Source organism: Pseudopipra pipra, chromosome 1 (assembly GCF_036250125.1).
Source record: "Pseudopipra pipra isolate bDixPip1 chromosome 1, bDixPip1.hap1, whole genome shotgun sequence".
Classification (NCBI taxonomy): domain Eukaryota; kingdom Metazoa; phylum Chordata; class Aves; order Passeriformes; family Pipridae; genus Pseudopipra; species Pseudopipra pipra.
In genome coordinates this window covers 152,916,683-152,934,670 of record NC_087549.1, presented here as the reverse complement: position 1 = coordinate 152,934,670, position 17,988 = coordinate 152,916,683, and the positions used below count along the sequence as shown (strand labels likewise).

The window sequence follows — 17,988 nt, the reverse complement described above, 5'->3', positions numbered from 1 at the left end:
GACTAGGACTCTGTGGACTATAAGAGGTTTATGGAATAATGACCTCTAATACAGGAATCCATCATGTAACAATCTACCTTTAGTGAGATGAATCCACCTAAATAAATTGGATTTGGGTTATAAATGTCACACAAAGGCCACAAATCACATTCTAAAAAACAGAGGTATCAGAAGACGGGAGAACTTTCCTCCGCTATCCAACTCAGACGTGACAGAAGTTTTTGGCATTTATCTGTAACACTCACAGCCTATAAAGTCTGTAACTTTAACAGCTTCCATGTCCTTTTGAGTGCCTTGTTTGCTTATGGTCTTACCTGAAGAGACACAGGATGATCATAGCAGCTGTGAGGGCAATGAGGGACAAGGTGTGTCCGATGGTGTAGCCGGTCTTGACCGTGCCATAGAACGCCGTTTGCTGGGGGGAGAGGAAAGAGGCAAAACAGGTCTTTCAATGAGCTGCCAAAATGCATTTCTAAATACAGCACCACTGACTGGTGAGGCAAGGAAATCATCCTTCTCCATAGTCTTAAAACAACTCCAACTCCTTCACATCCAGCAGAGCACACGACTCAAATACCACCCGAGTGAATAAGAACACGTCCGGTTGCAGCAGAGCTTGGATCACTCCAAAACCAGGCTGGAATGACACCAGGGAAATGTTCCTGCTGGAAGGAGCCTGGTTTGACACTTGCAGAGACAGCTACATGGTTAGAACCTCGTGGAACAAGAATGACTAATGTTCAGCTAAAGAGCACACTGACACATCACCGCTGACGTGGGGAGGACGAGGAGCTTCAGGCTTATTAAGGAAGTTTGAGGGCAGAACTGCTTGGGAAATTGGTTTGTTTTTGTGGAAGTTGCACGCTGTGTTTAGGCAAGTAACTTAAAACATTCTCACTGAAATCACACATATATGTTAATTCAGAAATATATGTTGAGTTGGAAATTGGTTCGTGGCTTTTCTCTTTGCCAGGACACAGAGGGAATCCCTGAGCATGGGACATGATTCCAATAGGGAATCCTGTTCTAAACAAAATAGGGAAGTAAGGATGTAAAATTCCAGCTCTTCAAGGCTTTCTAGCAACACTCTAAATCAATACGTTCTGATTTTCAGCTTAAATAAAGGACAAAAGATAAAAGTATTTAGACATTTATTTTATCAATGAAAAAATCTAAGTTTTTATGAGAATCTAACTCAGTTTGTGGAAAATGTCATTTTTTTCCAGCCCTTGACTGACCCTTCTCTGCCTTCCTTGTCCTCCTTTTCAATAAAAAACCCGAAAAACCAAAACCACAAAGAGCAGTTTGGACAGAAAATCTAAACCTAACCTTGTTTGGGAAAATGCTCTTCAATAACACTGAGAGTTGACACTTTTATATGTTATTTTCACAGGCCTTGAGAAGTACTTGGTGCTTTAGAGAACCAGTGGGGCTGAGATGAGCAGCAATCCTTTAGCATTTGCACAAGCCAGCTTGGAGGGGGGTTAAAACAAGACACTCAAAGCTACCTAAATTAAGTCTTCTTTCCAACCTTATTGGAGTTTGGGATCTCAAAGGCAGCCAAGACTTTTCCAGTAAAAGCAGTCAACCTCTTTCCTCTTGGTTTCATCTTTCTCTCATTATTTAGTTTCCTTCTTGGTGGCACCAGAGCAGAAATGTTCCAGGAAAGACCTGGCCAGCAGAAGGAGGGAGCTTGTGGTGGGGGACTGTGTTTGAGGAAGAGGTTGTCCCACACTGTATTTAGGAGAGCAGAGAAATGGAGGAAAGGAAGTTAAGGGATATCACAAGAGATGTCAGCAGTGGGGTGGTGGATGGAAGCTCTCCAGTGTGAATACAGATATAGGTCTTTTGCTTCTTAGAGTTATTCCCAGGAGCAGGAAAGTTCTTGGTGTTATTCAACAAGCAATTCCCTGCCTTTATATTTCATGATGACCAATCCTTTTTCTGTAGAGAGGGATGGTTCTGAATTCAGCTTTAATGTAGCATGTGGGGTCATCTCTGTTCTGGAAACAGCACATAATGACTTCTCACTCTTCATTTGCACTTGCTAATGACAATCAGTTCCTACTTTACAGATATCAAACCAGAGGATTTGACCCAAGAGCATGAATGGAATTGGAATTTCACTCAGGGTTCAGATTACTAAAATATTCTTAGTAGAAAAAAGAGGGATTTAGGTAAGTGAAGGCAATACATGGCAGGATGCCTGGATTCTAGATGAAGACCTAGACCAATTTACAGAATGAAATTAGGCAATTTCCTCATTGTGTCTCTGACTTCTGAAAGCTTCTGCTTAATTTCACAGGATTGCGATAATAACAATTATTTCAGGTAGATGTTAAATTGAGATTAATTAAGAATCATCATCCTTGGTTTCTCTTCAGTAACCTCAACGTTTGCCCCTTGGTATCTTGGTCTACAACGGGAAACATTTCCATTTGTAAGAGAAAAAGAAGAGAAACACTGATGTGAAGTCTTTCAGTTGCCAAACATGTTGGCCCAAACTTGAGCCCAAGAGTTCATGAAGTGTTCTACACAGGGAAGGTTATCAGTCTGTCCTGGACCTCGTGTCCCACACAACCTGCTGTTCTTTTTTCCTATTCCCTTTACTTCTTCCTCCCCAAACCGACAGCCAATACACCACCAACAAAAAACTATTCTTCCTCCCAGGCTAGTACTGCATGCTCACCCCCCTCAGTCACCTTTCACACGAATTAGACTCAAACAGCATGACAAAAGTGCAGAAATCAGGAGAAAATAATTAAGAAAGAATTAAAAGAACACAATCCGGGTTCTCCTGGTAACGCGACACTCTGGCAACGCCGCAATGCGTCGGGTCGCCAAAGCACGTCCCAGGAATTCCCAAATCCCCTCTGCAGCTGGAACACAAACCAGGGCTCTGGATGGAAGTCCTTCCCAGAGCAGACCTGTAACAATGGCTTTTGCAGCGCTGAGCTGGTGCCACACAGCTCGATCTGAGGGATGGGACACTGGAGGATGTGAAGTGGTGGCTGACCTTGAAGGCAGACTAAGACTTTCTTCAGAAGAGCCCTGGAATTCTTTGTGCAACTTTCCCTTGGCTATTTTCTGTGTTCTTCCACTCGTAAAGCTGCCTCAGTTCTGTTCAGATCCTCTCCTGAGTGCCTTGGGAATGTGTGACCACACGCAGAGACCTCTCACCACATATGGAATTACAGAATGTGTTGGGTTGGAAGGGACCTTAAAGATCATCTTGTTCCAACCCTCTTCAATGAGCAGGGACACCTTCCACTATCCCAGGTTGCTCAGAGCCCTGTCCAACCTGGTCTTGAACATTTCCAGGCGTAGGCAGTTCACAACCTCTCTGGACAACCTGTTCCAGTGCTGCACCACCCCCCCAGGGAAGAATTTCTTCCTAATATGTAATCTAAACCTGTCTTCCTTCATCTTAAGGCCATTCCCCCTTGTCCTATCACTCCATGCCCTTGTGAAAAGCCCCTCTCTAGTCTTCTTGTAAGCCCCCTTTAGGTACTGGAAACATATATTCATTCATTATTGAGATTCCTATGTCCAACATTCACAAACACTGACATGTCATAAAACAGAAAAAAACCCCCCACAAACATGGGAGGAGGTTTAATATAAACATATTATATAAAGATATAAACATATTATATAAAAATATAAACCTATTATATAAAAATATAAACACTACAATATCTGATTGCTGTGAAATGTGATTCTTTTCCAGCATAAGCTTTCTCTTGTTGACTATGTGACAGTTATAGGGGACTAGTTTAGTTTAGATTAGATGCTGAACTTTGAGTTAGGTGAGGTGAATTTTGCTTCTGACACTTGTCACCCTCTTTAGACTTTACCCTTCTTGTCTCAGGCGGCAGCAAACCAATAACAAACTCCTCCCTGTGTAATGACACCACTCCATAAAGCTGTTTATACCTCGGTCAGCAATCGCTAATTTATATACAGACAATATCCCAGAGAGCTTGAGGATTTCCTTACAAAATTCAGGAATATTGCATGGAAATGTGTGTTCCTTACAGTGCTCTAGATATTCAGCTGGTTGAGTTCAGCAGGGCAGCCCTGATGGCAAGTGAGTTATATCCTTTTTATCCCTTTTGATCCTAATGTTGCCCTAGAAAGACTGGAATCACCGTATCGACTTAAGGACAAATATGAATGTGGAGGGCACGTTTCAAAGTTCACCATGGAAGATGAAGCACCTGAAGTTATGTGTGGGCATCACATAGACATTGGCCTGATCTGCACAGGTGCTGATTTCCTGTCACTGCCCTGGAAATTGTGGATGTCCCATCCCTGGAAGTGTCCAAGGCCAGGTTGGACAGGGCTTGGAGCAACCTGGTCTAGTGGAAGGTCTCCCTGCCCAAGGCAGGAGGGTTGGAATGAGATGGTCTTTAAGGTCCCCCCCAACTCAAACCATTCCATGATTCTATAAAACCAAAGGGAAGATCATTTCTTTGCCCAAGCATTTGAACTCTGCTTCCAGGGATCCTCCAGAGGGCTCTTCTCTCTTGGGGAATCAGAGTGGAAATGGAAAAAACTGGGCATGGGGAGACCATCTGATATGGATCCCTGTTAAATGTTGATGTCTACCCATCCAGGTTTACAAACCTCTTCCCCTGGAGTGCTGTTGGAATCATATCCACAAGCTACGGTGTAGGGAGCAGGGTACACATCCGACCAGCCCTGGCTTGTACAATTCCTGGTCACGTTCCCTGTTGGGAAAGAGAAAACCACAATTTAAAAACAAACTTTCACCCCTCCACCAAACAAATGTCTGCCTGTCATGATACAAATGCCAGAGCACAGTTCTTGTAACACTTAGAGTAAAATTCTCATGCTTATTCTCTGTTATTAAGTTTTCATATTACACAGAACATATAAACTGGAGGGACCCACTGGGTAGTAAAGTGCAGACCTGAAAAACAAAGTACATTTTAATACTGAATTGCCCACAAAATTTCTCTTCTAATGGTACATAATACCAGTTGCACCCAGACCTTTGCTTGTTGGCACTGCACCAGTATTGTTTGAGAGGGTTGTTGTCACATTGCCTTGTTCCTTCTTGTTCCTTCCTTCTTTTGTGGAAAAAATTTATCCAAACAGATCAGGTGAATTATTTGTGCTTGTGAGAAGCTGAGACAGGGATAGATGAAATGCTCACTTCACATGGTGCAGGTAAGGTTGGGGGCCTGGGAACTAAATGTGGTCCTTCAAACCCAAACCTTGCCTGGTCAAATGTGATTCCTGGGAATTCTACTGCACTCTTCGTCTGAGGACTAAACACTTCAAAATTTGGCTGTGAAGGGAGAGAAAACACATCCTGACAACCTGTATTGCCTGTTTTAATGTGTGTACTCAAGGACAGGAAGATTTCCTGACTGCCTGGGGCCTCCAACCAGCTAAAAAGAGCCTTAATTAACACAAGGACATCTCACTCCTTCAGCCAAAACTGGCAAAACTGAAGTTCACGTGGCTCTTTGGTACTCTGGGCTTCCTGATCCACCAAGGATTGTAAGAACAAAGCACTTCTCACTTTGGAAAACACCTCTGCTCCCTGTCCCAGCTGCACCTTAAACCCAAATTGGCTTAATCCAGCAAAAGGAGGAGGGAGCAGCAATCAGGATAAGCTTCACCCTGAGAGGTTTGTACCCTAAAAGGCCAAGATACATGTTGGCCATACAGAAATAAGAAAGCAGAAGCACATTCAACAATACACTGCAAATTCCCCCAGCACCTTCTCTGACCACCCATCCCTACCCTGCCCACCTCACAGGAATCCCGTCATTGTGGCCTTCCTTTGGTGCCATTCATCACACAAAACTGTCACCCCTGACTGGAAAGCTGGTACAATAAACCAGGATGAACAAACAGCAGTCAAAACTCTCTTTTTTGATGAAAAATGGCAGCGGTGAAACTCAAGAGCTTCGCAAATGTTTCCAACAATGGGGTTCTTTGCACACAAGAGTGAGAAAACCTCTGCAAACAGGAGCAAATCAATTCTGCAGGTGTGAGTCATGAAAATATTCGAGTTTCACCTGTAGAAATTTCTGACAATTGAGTCATCTGAACATCTTCCCAGCCAGGGACTCGTTTTGCTCTGAAATCAGCAGCAGCCTGAACCCCTGGCTTTGGTCACTTGTTGAACCCTCGTGACAGGTGGATTTTGACACTAAACCCATCCCTGTAATTTGCCTTTACAGCAGATCTGAACTCCATGAAAGCTCTTGGAGGTTCATTTTCACAGCTGTCCCAGAAGAAGCAACTGCAGCACACCTTGGTGCTGCTCCTCAGGCTTTTCCTGCACTGTCACTGTTTGCAGTTCCTTTGACCAGGCTTCACACTGGGATAGTAAGAGATCTTGGGCAAACAAAATCAAGAACATGACTGTTCAGTACCTTTTTTTTTTTTTCAGGTGTTATGTAATTTCTGTTATTTCTTCTTCATTACAATGGATCCCATTATCTGAACTTCGTTGCTTCCTGTTTCCTGCTCAAAACTCCTCCTTTCTGTTTGGGCATGATTTTAGATTTCACTGTGGTTTTGTGATTCCTTGTTTCTTATCCTCAGTGAACTAAGGGGTGCTTCTTTCAGCTTAATTTCTCATATTTCTTCTTTTTGATTGCACTTCCTCACAATTGTTTGATTATTTTAGAATTCTTGCTGCTCTCAAATTGTCTTAATACTTTAGCAGATGTGGGGAACTCAGGTAGAGGGAAGCACAATGACACAGCATCACTGGGATTAAAAAATAATCATAATAATAACAATTACTTTGCTTTTAGAGAAACTCACTTCCCACAGAAGTTCTTCTACCACCCTTTACTGCTCATGTCACTTTTAGATGTGCAACTTCACCCACATGGTGGGATACAAGAAATTTTTGTTCACTGATGTCTGAGAGGTGTAAAAAGTACAAGGTTAAAAAACCAAAGATTTTACCTCACAGCAGTTTTGGCTCAAGTGATGGCTGATGTCTCCCCTCAGACCAAACAACATATCTAATTACTACTGTTTACCAGATTAATTTCTATATTGAAAAAAACCCATAAAATTTGGAAGAGTGTCTCAGAAGATTAGTTCTTGCTCTGAGGTTTACAGGCAGTGAACTTCAGACAAGTATTAAACTGAGATTTTTATGTTTCACAGATCCCCAGCGAAAATCCAGCCAGTTCTTGTGGTCTCTGTTGCTCTCAGTTTATCCACTAGACTTTGATAATAAAGTCTGATCATCTGTCAATGGAAAGGCAAATTTTTCAAAGCACCAGAAGCTGTATGTGCCATTTTACAGAACTGTTTCTCACTATTTTTGTAGCACAAGTTTTCCCTAGAATGATGCACCAACGAAGTACACTGAAAACCCAAGTGGCAGCATCAGAACAGACAGTGCTTCCAGGCTTGAAAAGAGTATCTCCAGCCTTTGGAAGTTCACCAGATTTCCCAAAAATTCTCATTTCCTCTCAGACTGGAGCTAAAACTTTTTAAACTGTATTCCTGAAGAATTAATGAGAAAGGAGACCGGGGTTTATAACTCAATTATATGTAATTAGCAATGCAGAGTGGAGAAGACTCACTGAGGATGGAAAGCATCCCACTGCCAGTAGGTTTGTGCTCCAGACTCTTCTCTAGGTTGTGGAAAAAGAAGGTTCAAATCCCTGGGGTGAACAGAGTCCCCTCACTCTGGTGGTATTAACAGCCATGAAACAATGTGCTTTTTGTGGAGTTTGCATTTCATTTTGATCAGAAATGTTACCAACTGTCAGACTGGTGCATCTGCTCCTAAAAGCAACAAGATGAGGTTTTCCATTTAAAAAATAAATAACAAAAAGTTTCACTTGAAAAAACCACAACTGAGTCTCATTTATGGTAACAATAACCTTGTAATGTCTTACAAGAACTCAGTTTCCTGCTTTCCCGCAATCACAGTTTGGAAGAGTCCTTCAGAGGTCGCCTGGTCCAAACCCCCTGCTCAAGCAGGGTCACCTAAAACTGGTTGAATGGAAGCATGACCAGATGCCTTTTGGATATTCTTGGAGTCCTTCAAGGATGGAGACTGCACCACATCTCTGGGTAACTTGTTCCTGTGCTTGGTCACCCTCACAGTAAAAAAGTGTTTCATTATGGAAATGGAGATGTGTTTTAGTTTAGCCATGGCTAGAAAATGCAAAGAGGAGGGAAGGCAACTGGCCTAAATTGGTTTAATTGCAGTGTAAATGAAGTGAAATCACTTCTTTATGGAAGGTGGGAGATATCCAGGCTCAGCAGAGGCACAGTGATTGCTAAAGTGCAATAAGTGGATTTGTGTGAGTCCTGAGCACCACTGGAGGGACCTCAGCACCTCAGCTCTTTCACTGCTGTCATTTCTCTTTGCAGGTACGAGGACAAAGGAGTTTAAAGATGAGTTTGGAAAGGGAACAAGGTGATGACCTTTCCATAAGGCTCCCTGCCAGGTGGGAGGGGATGGAGGAACAAAGGGAGCAAAGTAACTGTGCAGAAAGGAAAGGGGAAAAAAAAGTCAGTAATCCTTATACAAGCTGAAGAGACTATAGTGAGGAGAACCAGGATGGGAAACTAAGCAGATTCCAAAGCTGTGGTATAAAAGCCACTGAAGGGAATTAAAGTGTAAATAAGATGACCTTTGGCTCATTTATATGGCTGTTAATGACAGTTAATACATAAAACACTATTGAAAGGCAAGGGGTGAAGCCACAGGCCTGAATAACCAGTTTTCAGGAGGTTTTACTGCAGCGGGGCCTTAAAGGCTCATGAGAAGCATCACAGGCCACAACTGTTTAATTAACTCCCCACATTTCTCGGTCCATTCCAAGCCATGAGCTCTGCTCTTTGCACATGTACTGACCACAGCAGTGCAAACATTTTAGTGGCTTCAGGCTTGAGCCCCAGAGAGAAGGGCAAGATGTCTCTCAAGTTCAACACCAGCCACTCTGCAGCACCCTAAACACTACCCAGGGAGGATGGACCACCTAAGTCAGTGTAAACTGCTGTATGGTTTAGTTTTTGTCACAGTGAGCACAGTAAAACACTGGCACAGGCTGCCCAGAGAAGCTGTGGATGCCCAATCCCTGAAAACATTCAAGGTCATCAGGTTGGATGTGACTCTGAACAACCTGATCTAGTTGAAGATGTCCCTGCTCGTTGTGAGGATGTTGGATTAGATGACATTTAAAGGTCCCTCCCAACTCAAACCATTCCATGATTCTATGATATTAAACAAACAATCATAAAATGGGTTGGGTTGGAAGGGATTGTAAGATCATCCAGTGCCAACCCCCTGCCCTATATGTGTGTATAATAAAACACAGCTCTTCCTCAGGCACTACATCAGAGTCACATAATACCCTGAGTTGGAAGGGGCCCACAGGAATCATCAAAGTCCAACTCCTGGCCCTGCACAGCACACCCCAACAATCCCACCATGTGTCTGAGAGCCTTGTCCAAACACTCCTTGAGCTCTGGCAGCCTTGGTGCTGTGCCCACTGCCCTGGGGAGCCTGGTCAGTGCCCAACCAACCACCTTCTGGGTGGAGAAACATTTCCTAATATCCAACCTAAACCTCCCCCAACACAACTTCAGGCCATTCCCTCGAGTCCTGTCACTGGTCCCCGCAGAGCAGAGCTCAGGGCCTGTCCCCCTTCCCCTCATGAGGAAGTTGTGACTGCCATGTGGTTTGGGATGAGCTCTTGGCCTGTATTTCTGGAAAACCTGCTTGCAGTGTGCCCTGGAGGTGAATGACCTTGGACATGAAGCAGGAGCAGAGATTGCACTTCCTGCACACACTTCTGCACCTTTCTAGCACCACGTCTGCTGTAGGGCAGGACTTTGCCATCTGGCCCAGCAGCTGCTCCAGGTTTAAGCAAACACTTCTCAGGAGTTCACAAAGCCCTTTCTAATTTCCTAATCTGCGTGGTTTGCTGGCATGCCTATTCCAGGAAGGGAACTGATGGTTGGAAGCAATTATCTGAATGTTTCCATGTGAGTGATCAGCTTGTGTGGTTGTACCAAACCTGGCACGTGGTTCAAACCCATCCTAAGCAGCTTTTTATCCGTTTCAGGGGGGTTCAGGAACTCTCTGCCCTGGGTAGTAAAGACAGGTGGAAGGAAATTCCTCCTATATAACAACAAACTGGAAGATTCCCCACCCATAGCAGCTGGAAGTAGATGATGTCTAAAATCCCTTCCAATCCAAACTATTCGATGATGGTTCTCTGATTCTAAATTTTGAGACAAGTTTTGCTTAGAACCCCTCATGTTTTCTTTTAGCATTTCAAAAAAACAGTAAAAACCAACCAACCAAACAAAAAAACCCAAAAAAATCCCCCGAAAAAACCCCCCAAAAACCCCAAACAAAACAAACAAACAAACAAGCAAACAAAACCCAAGTCAAAACAAAAAGCCAACAGCTGTAAACTCATGAAGGAAATGTCTAAGCACTCCTGTTTCTAATTCAGTTTTTGGATATTCAGCTTTTACTAATTGTTTTAAATGTTCTCCGAGAAAAGAAGAATTCTTGTCTTTTCTTCTTATCCCACACCACTCTTATCTTTTTTTTTTGGTTGGAATGACAAATAGCAATGAATTGACAATAGTGACACCGATCAGGAGACAAGGAGAACTCTCTTCTCTTTTCTTAATTTTTTTTCCCCCTCAAACTGGATGAAGAACTGTTGAATCTTCCTAGGAAGCAGAGCAGGATAAGCAGCTAAATGGCTTTATGGCTTTGTGTCTTGCATATCCCTGTGAGAGTGGGAATATCTTCTCATCTCTCTCCAGTGGAGGTTGCAGATGAGCTGCTGTCCCACACACCTCACCACTGCCTTTATCTTCTTCCTGTAATCTGAATTTTTCTTACCTATTTCTAATAATTTTGATATCTCTTTATACTTGTGGCTTTCACCTGTACCTTGCAGGCCTCTCAGTCCTGCAATTTCTTTATATGTTGTGTGAAAACATCCTCCATATGTTTATTTTTGCCCTTCTTGTGGACAATTTTGTTCAGTACCCCTTCTCCATTAGACCATAAAACAATCATTCCCTATCTACTTTCTCCACAACATCCACGACTGTATTTACCTCAGACTCAGACCCTTTCAATCCACATTTTTACAGATGGATAAGCATTAATCTAGTTTTGTTTAGTGTCTGTCCCTACCCTTTTTCATGCATTATTCCAATGACAGTGGCCCTGTTCTCCTTTGCACATGAATCTCCCACCTGATGGACCTGCTCAGCTGTACCTTCCATGGGGTCTCCTGGCCTTGACCTTCTTCCCTCCACTGCCCACTCAAACAACCCAGAGGGTTCTTCCTCTGCCTCCAGGATCCTCATATCCCTTTCCAAAGGATCTACCTTTGTTACACAGTGAATATTTCTTCCAATCACTGTTCCTCGGGGAAAATGGAGAGATGCTGTTCTACACCAAAACACTGCACACACCAGTTCCTAACTGGGATAGAATTTCTGGAACAGGAACAAACACGTGCAAAACTTCTTATTCAATTCCCTGGTTTATAAATACCTTTGGGAATCATGTGGAAGGGGCACGAATCAAAATGACTTTGCAGATTGGGTTATACCAACCAGTAAAGGGCCTGGTGGAAGAATGACGTGGTTTATTCATGACATAGAAGGAGAGAAGGGAGGAGTTAGTGGAACAAAGATAAAACCAGAACATTTTCTTTATCAAAGGTGTTTGATCCGGGTAGGAGTTAAACACTGGACTGAATAAATGCAGAGGGCTGTTGTCTATGTCTGGCTCTTAAGGTTTTTCTCTTAATTTCTTTTTTGCCTCTCATCTGTTTCAAACACACACTTCAGACTCAGAGACACGTCTGAAAGTTTGTGTTAGAGGTGCTGTTTTAGCTCTTTCATCTTTGTGGAAGAAAACCTCTTACTGGCTTTTAATGGGAGCCTGAATTCATACAAAGAGATATAAGGTCAATCATTGCTCAGGAGTGTTTGCTTTTACCCCCTCCTGCTCCCCTTGCCCTTTTCTGTAACAGCCTCTAAAGCAGAGGGGAAGGTCTGCTCTGATTAGCAATGTCCTGCTTCTCCCTCATCATATTCCATGGTCACAAACTGATTTTTTCAAGCAGAAGCTATTAAAGCAACAGCACTCCTTATCATTTACTCTCCTGGAGGTGCTGCTGAGCCCACTGGCACATCAATAGTTCCATTTTTGTTATTGATCCGTCCCACTGTTCTTGGGAAGCACTTGAGACTTGCAGACAGCTACAGCTTGCATTAAACTAGATGCTGAAGTGGTTAGATCTGGGAAAAACTTGTGGGGTAATCATGACAAGATATTTTCCTCACCTGCTTTCTCTGCCTCAGCCACGATCTCACAAGGTCATTCTTTCAATAAAATTTCTGCTTAGTGTTTTACGTTATTTCATATTTTTATATTTCATGATTTAATGGCATAGCAGGACCCATGGCACGGTGTGAGCACATCACACAACAGGCACAGCCTTCATTTTCTTCATTTGCTGTTTTTCAGATCACTTGGCCTGCAGTTATTGAAGCCACACTTCCAGTGGCCTGAAATATCCTGCACCCCATTTTTGGGGCAATACTCCCTTTTTTCCTTATCTCCCTTTCCCCTTCCTGCACTTCCTAATTGTGAAAGCCTTGATCCTTAATTAATACAGGTAATTCCTCCCTTTCTAACATCACATGTTCCCCTTAATTAGGCACCTTTCGTTAACTGTTTGTTTTCTCATACTAAAAGCAGAGCTGTCAAACTTTAGGACAAATTTCCCATTAGATCTTTTGACACTGCAATCACAGTAATCCAGGAAACATTCACAAGAAAAAAAGATGCACATTTCTGGGTAGGGGGAGGTACAACAACTCCACAAGCCCTGTGTATCTGCTCATCCCTCTCCTCGTTTTATTCAATTTTTGTTCCAGTTTCAAAAGCAATATAGAACAAAAAGTGTCCATGAGGGACGGAAAATGAGAGTGGAAATAAATTTAGAGGAAAAAAAGGAGTTTGGCAAGCCCAAAACTCAGAAGGATCTCACCTCAGTGAGTGGGATTCCAGAGATTGGTTATGCCCACCCCCACCTCTTTAAGTCAATTAATCTTACAATTGAAGCTTAAAGACTGTCAGTTCTAATTTATGCTGTTCCACGTGTGCATGATGGACAATCTGCTTCTGGAGAAACCGTGAGAAATAAATCCCTATTACAAATGTCATCTTCCATGTGCTAAAAGAAAGCTGGAATGCTCTGGTCAAGGGACAGCAAGTAATGCACTTCATTAACAGAAGGTGCCCAAAATATTCTTATCCGTCTCCTTCACGTGGTAGTGACGAATGTCATGAAATAATGAGAATTTTCTGAAGCCGTGAATGCCATAAAAATTCAATGTCAAATGACATCAGGACTACGGCAGGCATTTTAAGGCTCCTAAATGCCACGAGATATTTTATCCTTTATTTTCCATGAGATGGGATATTAGTCATTTGAAGAGCATATTTTCTGCCAGGCAGGAAAATGACATTAACTCTTTGCTTCCCAGTATTTCACCCTTTTCCTGCTATAAATACACAAAAAGGTTTTCTCTTGCTCACAGCTTGATAGAAGCTTTCGTGTCCCTGCGAAGGGATCAAAGAGGACGACACAAACATTAACCAGATGATTGAGTTCCTTGAAAGCTACTCAGTGGTACTGACTGCTACAAAGGAAGAACTGCTCCACAAACTTTGATGGCATTAATTTTGCAACAAATCCCATAAAACGAGAGGCAATCTTCCCCTGCCTTTATGTCAGACCATCCCTGCTTCCCACTTCTGTGTGTGGCTGTACAAAGTGGATGGCTCAGAGAAAATCAAAGCTGCTCTTTCTGCTTTGGGAAGGGCATCAGTTGCTGTGTTTACAGGAGGAGATGGAGCACTTTTGCTCTGCAGAGCTGGGATTCAACCAGATTGGAAGATGGTCCCATCTGCCAGAGCCACTCCACAATTGTTCCGTTGTAAATGGAGAGAAATACGTGGTTTATTGATGTTATCCAGCTCATCCTGAAGTCAGTCTAAAAACCATCTGAACTGCACCTCTCAGAAGTCCTCTTCTCACCTCTGACTGTAAAACCAGCTCAGAGATAGGTTTACTTCTGGAAAACTCCAAAACCAGTCGATACAAATGCCATTCCAGGTTGGAAACTGGTTTCCTAAATACAGGTAATCTTAGCACCAGCTGAGGAATCTTTCTGGATCCTCCAGTGCATCTCAAATAGTACCAGATGCTCATGGTTAGGAACCTGAATGGAGCCCTCAGTGTTTCTGGTGGAGGTGCCCATCTGTGAGCTCAGTACCTGCATTTCTACTACACTCAACACAAAATTCATCAGTGCAGCACATGATACCTAAAGAGCTGTTCAGGTACCTACACACATCCTCCCACAGAATTAAAGGCATCTCACTTTCCTTAGCTTAAGTTCAACATAGCCACAATGATTTATGTGTATATATATATATATATATATAGGTATGTATATAAATTGAATCATAGGATCATTAAGGTTAGAAAAGACTTCTAAGATCATCAGGTCCAACCACTAATGCAACACTGTCAGGTCCACCACTAAACCATGTCCCTAAACGCCACCTCTATATTTTTGAACACTTCCATGGACAGTGAATCCACCACTTCCCCGGGCAGCCCATTCCAGTGCTTGCCCTATACATATATATGACCAAATATATACAATATTTTCCTCATTGCTCTGCCCTGGTGGGATGATGCATTAGGAAAACTTCTTGGAGAGATTTTTTTCCCTGATTAAGTAACTCTGCTGGGTCTCTAAAACCCAGGGAGTGAATGCTGTGCTTGGGAGAGGGCACAAAGCAGGAACAGCAGGCAATTATTCCACATGGCTGAACCAGTGCACAGGGGTCTTGTCCTGCAAGATGTGATATTACAGCAGCTTCTGCCTGTTTTCCCTGGGTGTTGACACAGGAGTGATGAACTAGGAGGGAATTTTGGAAACAGGGAGGTCAGCACTAGGATAGGACTCTGGGGATTTTGAATTTCCCTTCTGAGTCTACAAAGAATTTTGGTGTGGCCTTGGGCAAGGCATGTAATCAGCTGGTTAATGAGTGCAATGCTCCAGCCTGTTAAACAGGGGTGATATTGTATCCTTGCTGCCATCCATGTCCTTCATGTGTGTTCAGACTGCAAGGCTCTAAAAGTGGAGACTTATCAGCTCTGTCCATAATCTCCAGTGCAAAAGAGCTCAATTTTCTGTGGAGGCCTGCAGGGATTCCATAACAAAAAGAGTGAAAAGTGACCATAAACTACCAGGAGACAAACAGTCCTGTTGCTGCACAGCCCCCTGAGACCTGAATTTTAAACCAAACCTTCCCCAAACACCCCAGTGAGTTAAGAGATTTTCTCCATTAACCTTCTCTGCCCGTTATTTGTCAGGTTAAATCTCTTGGCCTGTGGCCAAATTTGTCATTTCAGCAGAAAAAAAAAAATAATCCTTTATTCAGTGCAGTTTCAGCTTGTTTGTTTTCTGTCAGAGACTTAATTAATGATGGTACTAAACTGCTCATTTTGTACAACAAACATACTGTCACACAGGTTTATTCAGTTCTCACTGCACAACATCCATATTATTGGATTTCACCAGGAGCTATTTTTGCATCCCTGTGATCCAGAGTAGGTGGTGCTGCAAGGACAGGGAAGATGCTCGGATGGTTTGGGCATCATGTAGGGCTTGGAAACCTCCTTCACCCTGTGGAAAGAGTTTGTTTCTCCCTCTGATTATATCATGGAGCTTCCCCCTGTGATGTGCTGTGAAACCCCACTGGCAGTGAAGCCATAAACAGGTTTTGGGGATTTGCTTACCAAGAAAAGAGGTGAGGAATCTGAAGTACTTCGGGCAGGGCCGTACCACGACTTCCCCCACCTCTGCCTCAGGCCAGCACGTGATGTTGTCCCACTGCCTCCTGCAACCTGGGGAGAAGAGAAAAGCAGGTGGTAGGACACATATGAGTTGTGTCTGCTGGATGGAGCAGAGGGACTGGAGCAGGTGTGTGGAGCCCATCACCTCAGTGCAGGCACCTTTTGGAATGAAAGGCACTGAAATATTTCATTTAAACATGCAGCTTTCAGCTACCCTAGTCCCTGAAATTCAGCACTGGTGGCATCTGTAATTTTCCAGAAATCAGCACAGAAAGAACAGCAATTTGGTGTAAGAAGCAGGCAAATCAGAGTTGATAGAGAACAGATTAAAAAGGCAGAAATGCCTAATCAAGTCTCTCTCTTCCTTGCCCTTATCTCTCCCTGTTGCATTAAAACACCTGATCTGAAATGTGAGACACGATCCCCCTTCCTTCTCTGCTTCCCACAAACTTCTGTCATCAGTTTTTTCTTCCCCTTGCAATGGGATGACTGGGCAGGGGCTGGGAACAGCAGGAAGGGGACACGGATGACAATCAAGGGATCAGGAGCCAAATCCCTTCCCCAGAAGGAGTTTTTCTCCTCAGAAAGGGGGAAGGCACAAAACAAAGCTGCAGGCTGAGGAGGGACAGTGCTGTGGCCAGGAGATGCTCTCTGTGGAAGGGTGGTGCGAGGTGGGAGACAACCTGACCTATCCAAGCTTGGAATGAAGGGAGAAAACATGGGGTTTTGTAAAAATGAGGCATTTCTGAAGATTTTTCTGGATAGAATAAAAAACTTCCCGGGAGAAAAACATGGAGTTTTAATGTTGTTCTGATTTCACCCTTTTATTTCTCAAAAGGCATTAGTAATACCCCACACAGGCTGCACTGTTGAATAATGTATCAGTAATACTGAAGCCAAAAGGAGTTGGAAGACTTGAATTAAATAACAAAAAAAAAAAAAAGAAATCAGATACGCTTTTGCCTTAATATGTTACCTATTTTAGAGTTCCTAGTAGAATTTTGAAAACATTTCTTTTCCCTCCTTTAAATTTCCAACAGGGGGGTGTTTGGGTTGTTTCCAACAGATTGCTGCCTGGGTTACACAGGTGGGTTGTCAACAGAACTCCCTTTTTTTTTTTCCAGCATCTCTGCTCTCAGTTATTTGTGATGCCCCATTAGATTGCAACACTTCCCCAAATGTGATTAAAATGCTGCTGTTCAGGTCAACAGCCCAACAGGAGAACCAGGGAGGCGAGAAGGAAGCGCTGAGAAAACGCCTTTCACGTGCAAGCAAAGGGAGCTGTGAGAACCACTGTCAAACTGCACTTCTGGGTAATTATACCCTGCTCTGAAATTCCTCCTTTAAAACATCTTTTACTACTTGAGCTATAAAAAAGGGCTGGTGTCATCGTCAGCCTGTGCACACCGAGGCAATGTGCTGTCTCAGATCAATAAAGAGAGCACACAAAAAACACTTTGAAGCTGAAAAAGAACCCTCAGCTTATTTCAAAGTGATTTTTTTTGCAGGTTTTTTCCTCCCTTCTTTCACGAACAAACGGAACTTTTCAAATGAAGTCCTGGGGTGAGTTTATCAGAGCCTGAAAAATGGAATAAGTGATGGTATCTTTCTCATCCTGTAAGAGTTCATTAGAATTCAGTTTTCAGGTTCCTAATATCAGGTGCAAAGCTCAGTTTTAACAGCCTCATAGTTATCTGCCACCAAACAGCCAGCAGCTCCACAGGTATTAAGATATTAAAGATTCTTCCCATGGAAAACAGATGATTTCAGCACGGGATATTTCATGCTCTACAATCTTTTCCTCCCTGAACATCAATAAATTATAGTGAGCCCATAACCTCAGGACAGGTTATAATGTAAAATAAAGTACAAGGTGATAGTATCAGATGGCTTTTTAAATATCCTGAATTATAGAGTTGGAGCATTTTTGTGATCTGTATCTCTTTTCTGTGTTGACATTTTTCACCACCACCTGTGATGGATGAAGAAAGCTTTTAGGTGTTCAATTTTGTAACAAAAGCTTTCTTTGATTAAAAGAAAG

At 42.9% G+C, this 17,988-nt stretch overlaps 1 protein-coding gene and 1 long non-coding RNA gene across 2 annotated transcripts in view; both read right to left on the bottom strand.

The window, feature by feature from the left end:
• The window catches only part of LOC135404764 (uncharacterized), a 204,261-nt gene that overhangs the window by 133,924 nt on the left and 52,349 nt on the right, over positions 1–17,988 (bottom strand). The gene's annotated exons all lie outside the window — the stretch shown is intronic.
• LOC135404739 (vasoactive intestinal polypeptide receptor-like) overlaps positions 1–17,988 on the bottom strand; it is a 106,117-nt gene that overhangs the window by 36,405 nt on the left and 51,724 nt on the right. Inside the window, exons 3-5 of the mRNA XM_064639484.1 lie at positions 15,891–15,998; positions 4,630–4,733; positions 315–415 (exon numbers count right to left, since the gene is read on the bottom strand). Coding sequence (XP_064495554.1) covers positions 315–415; positions 4,630–4,733; positions 15,891–15,998 — 313 coding nt within the window. The remainder of the gene's footprint in view (positions 1–314; positions 416–4,629; positions 4,734–15,890; positions 15,999–17,988) is intronic.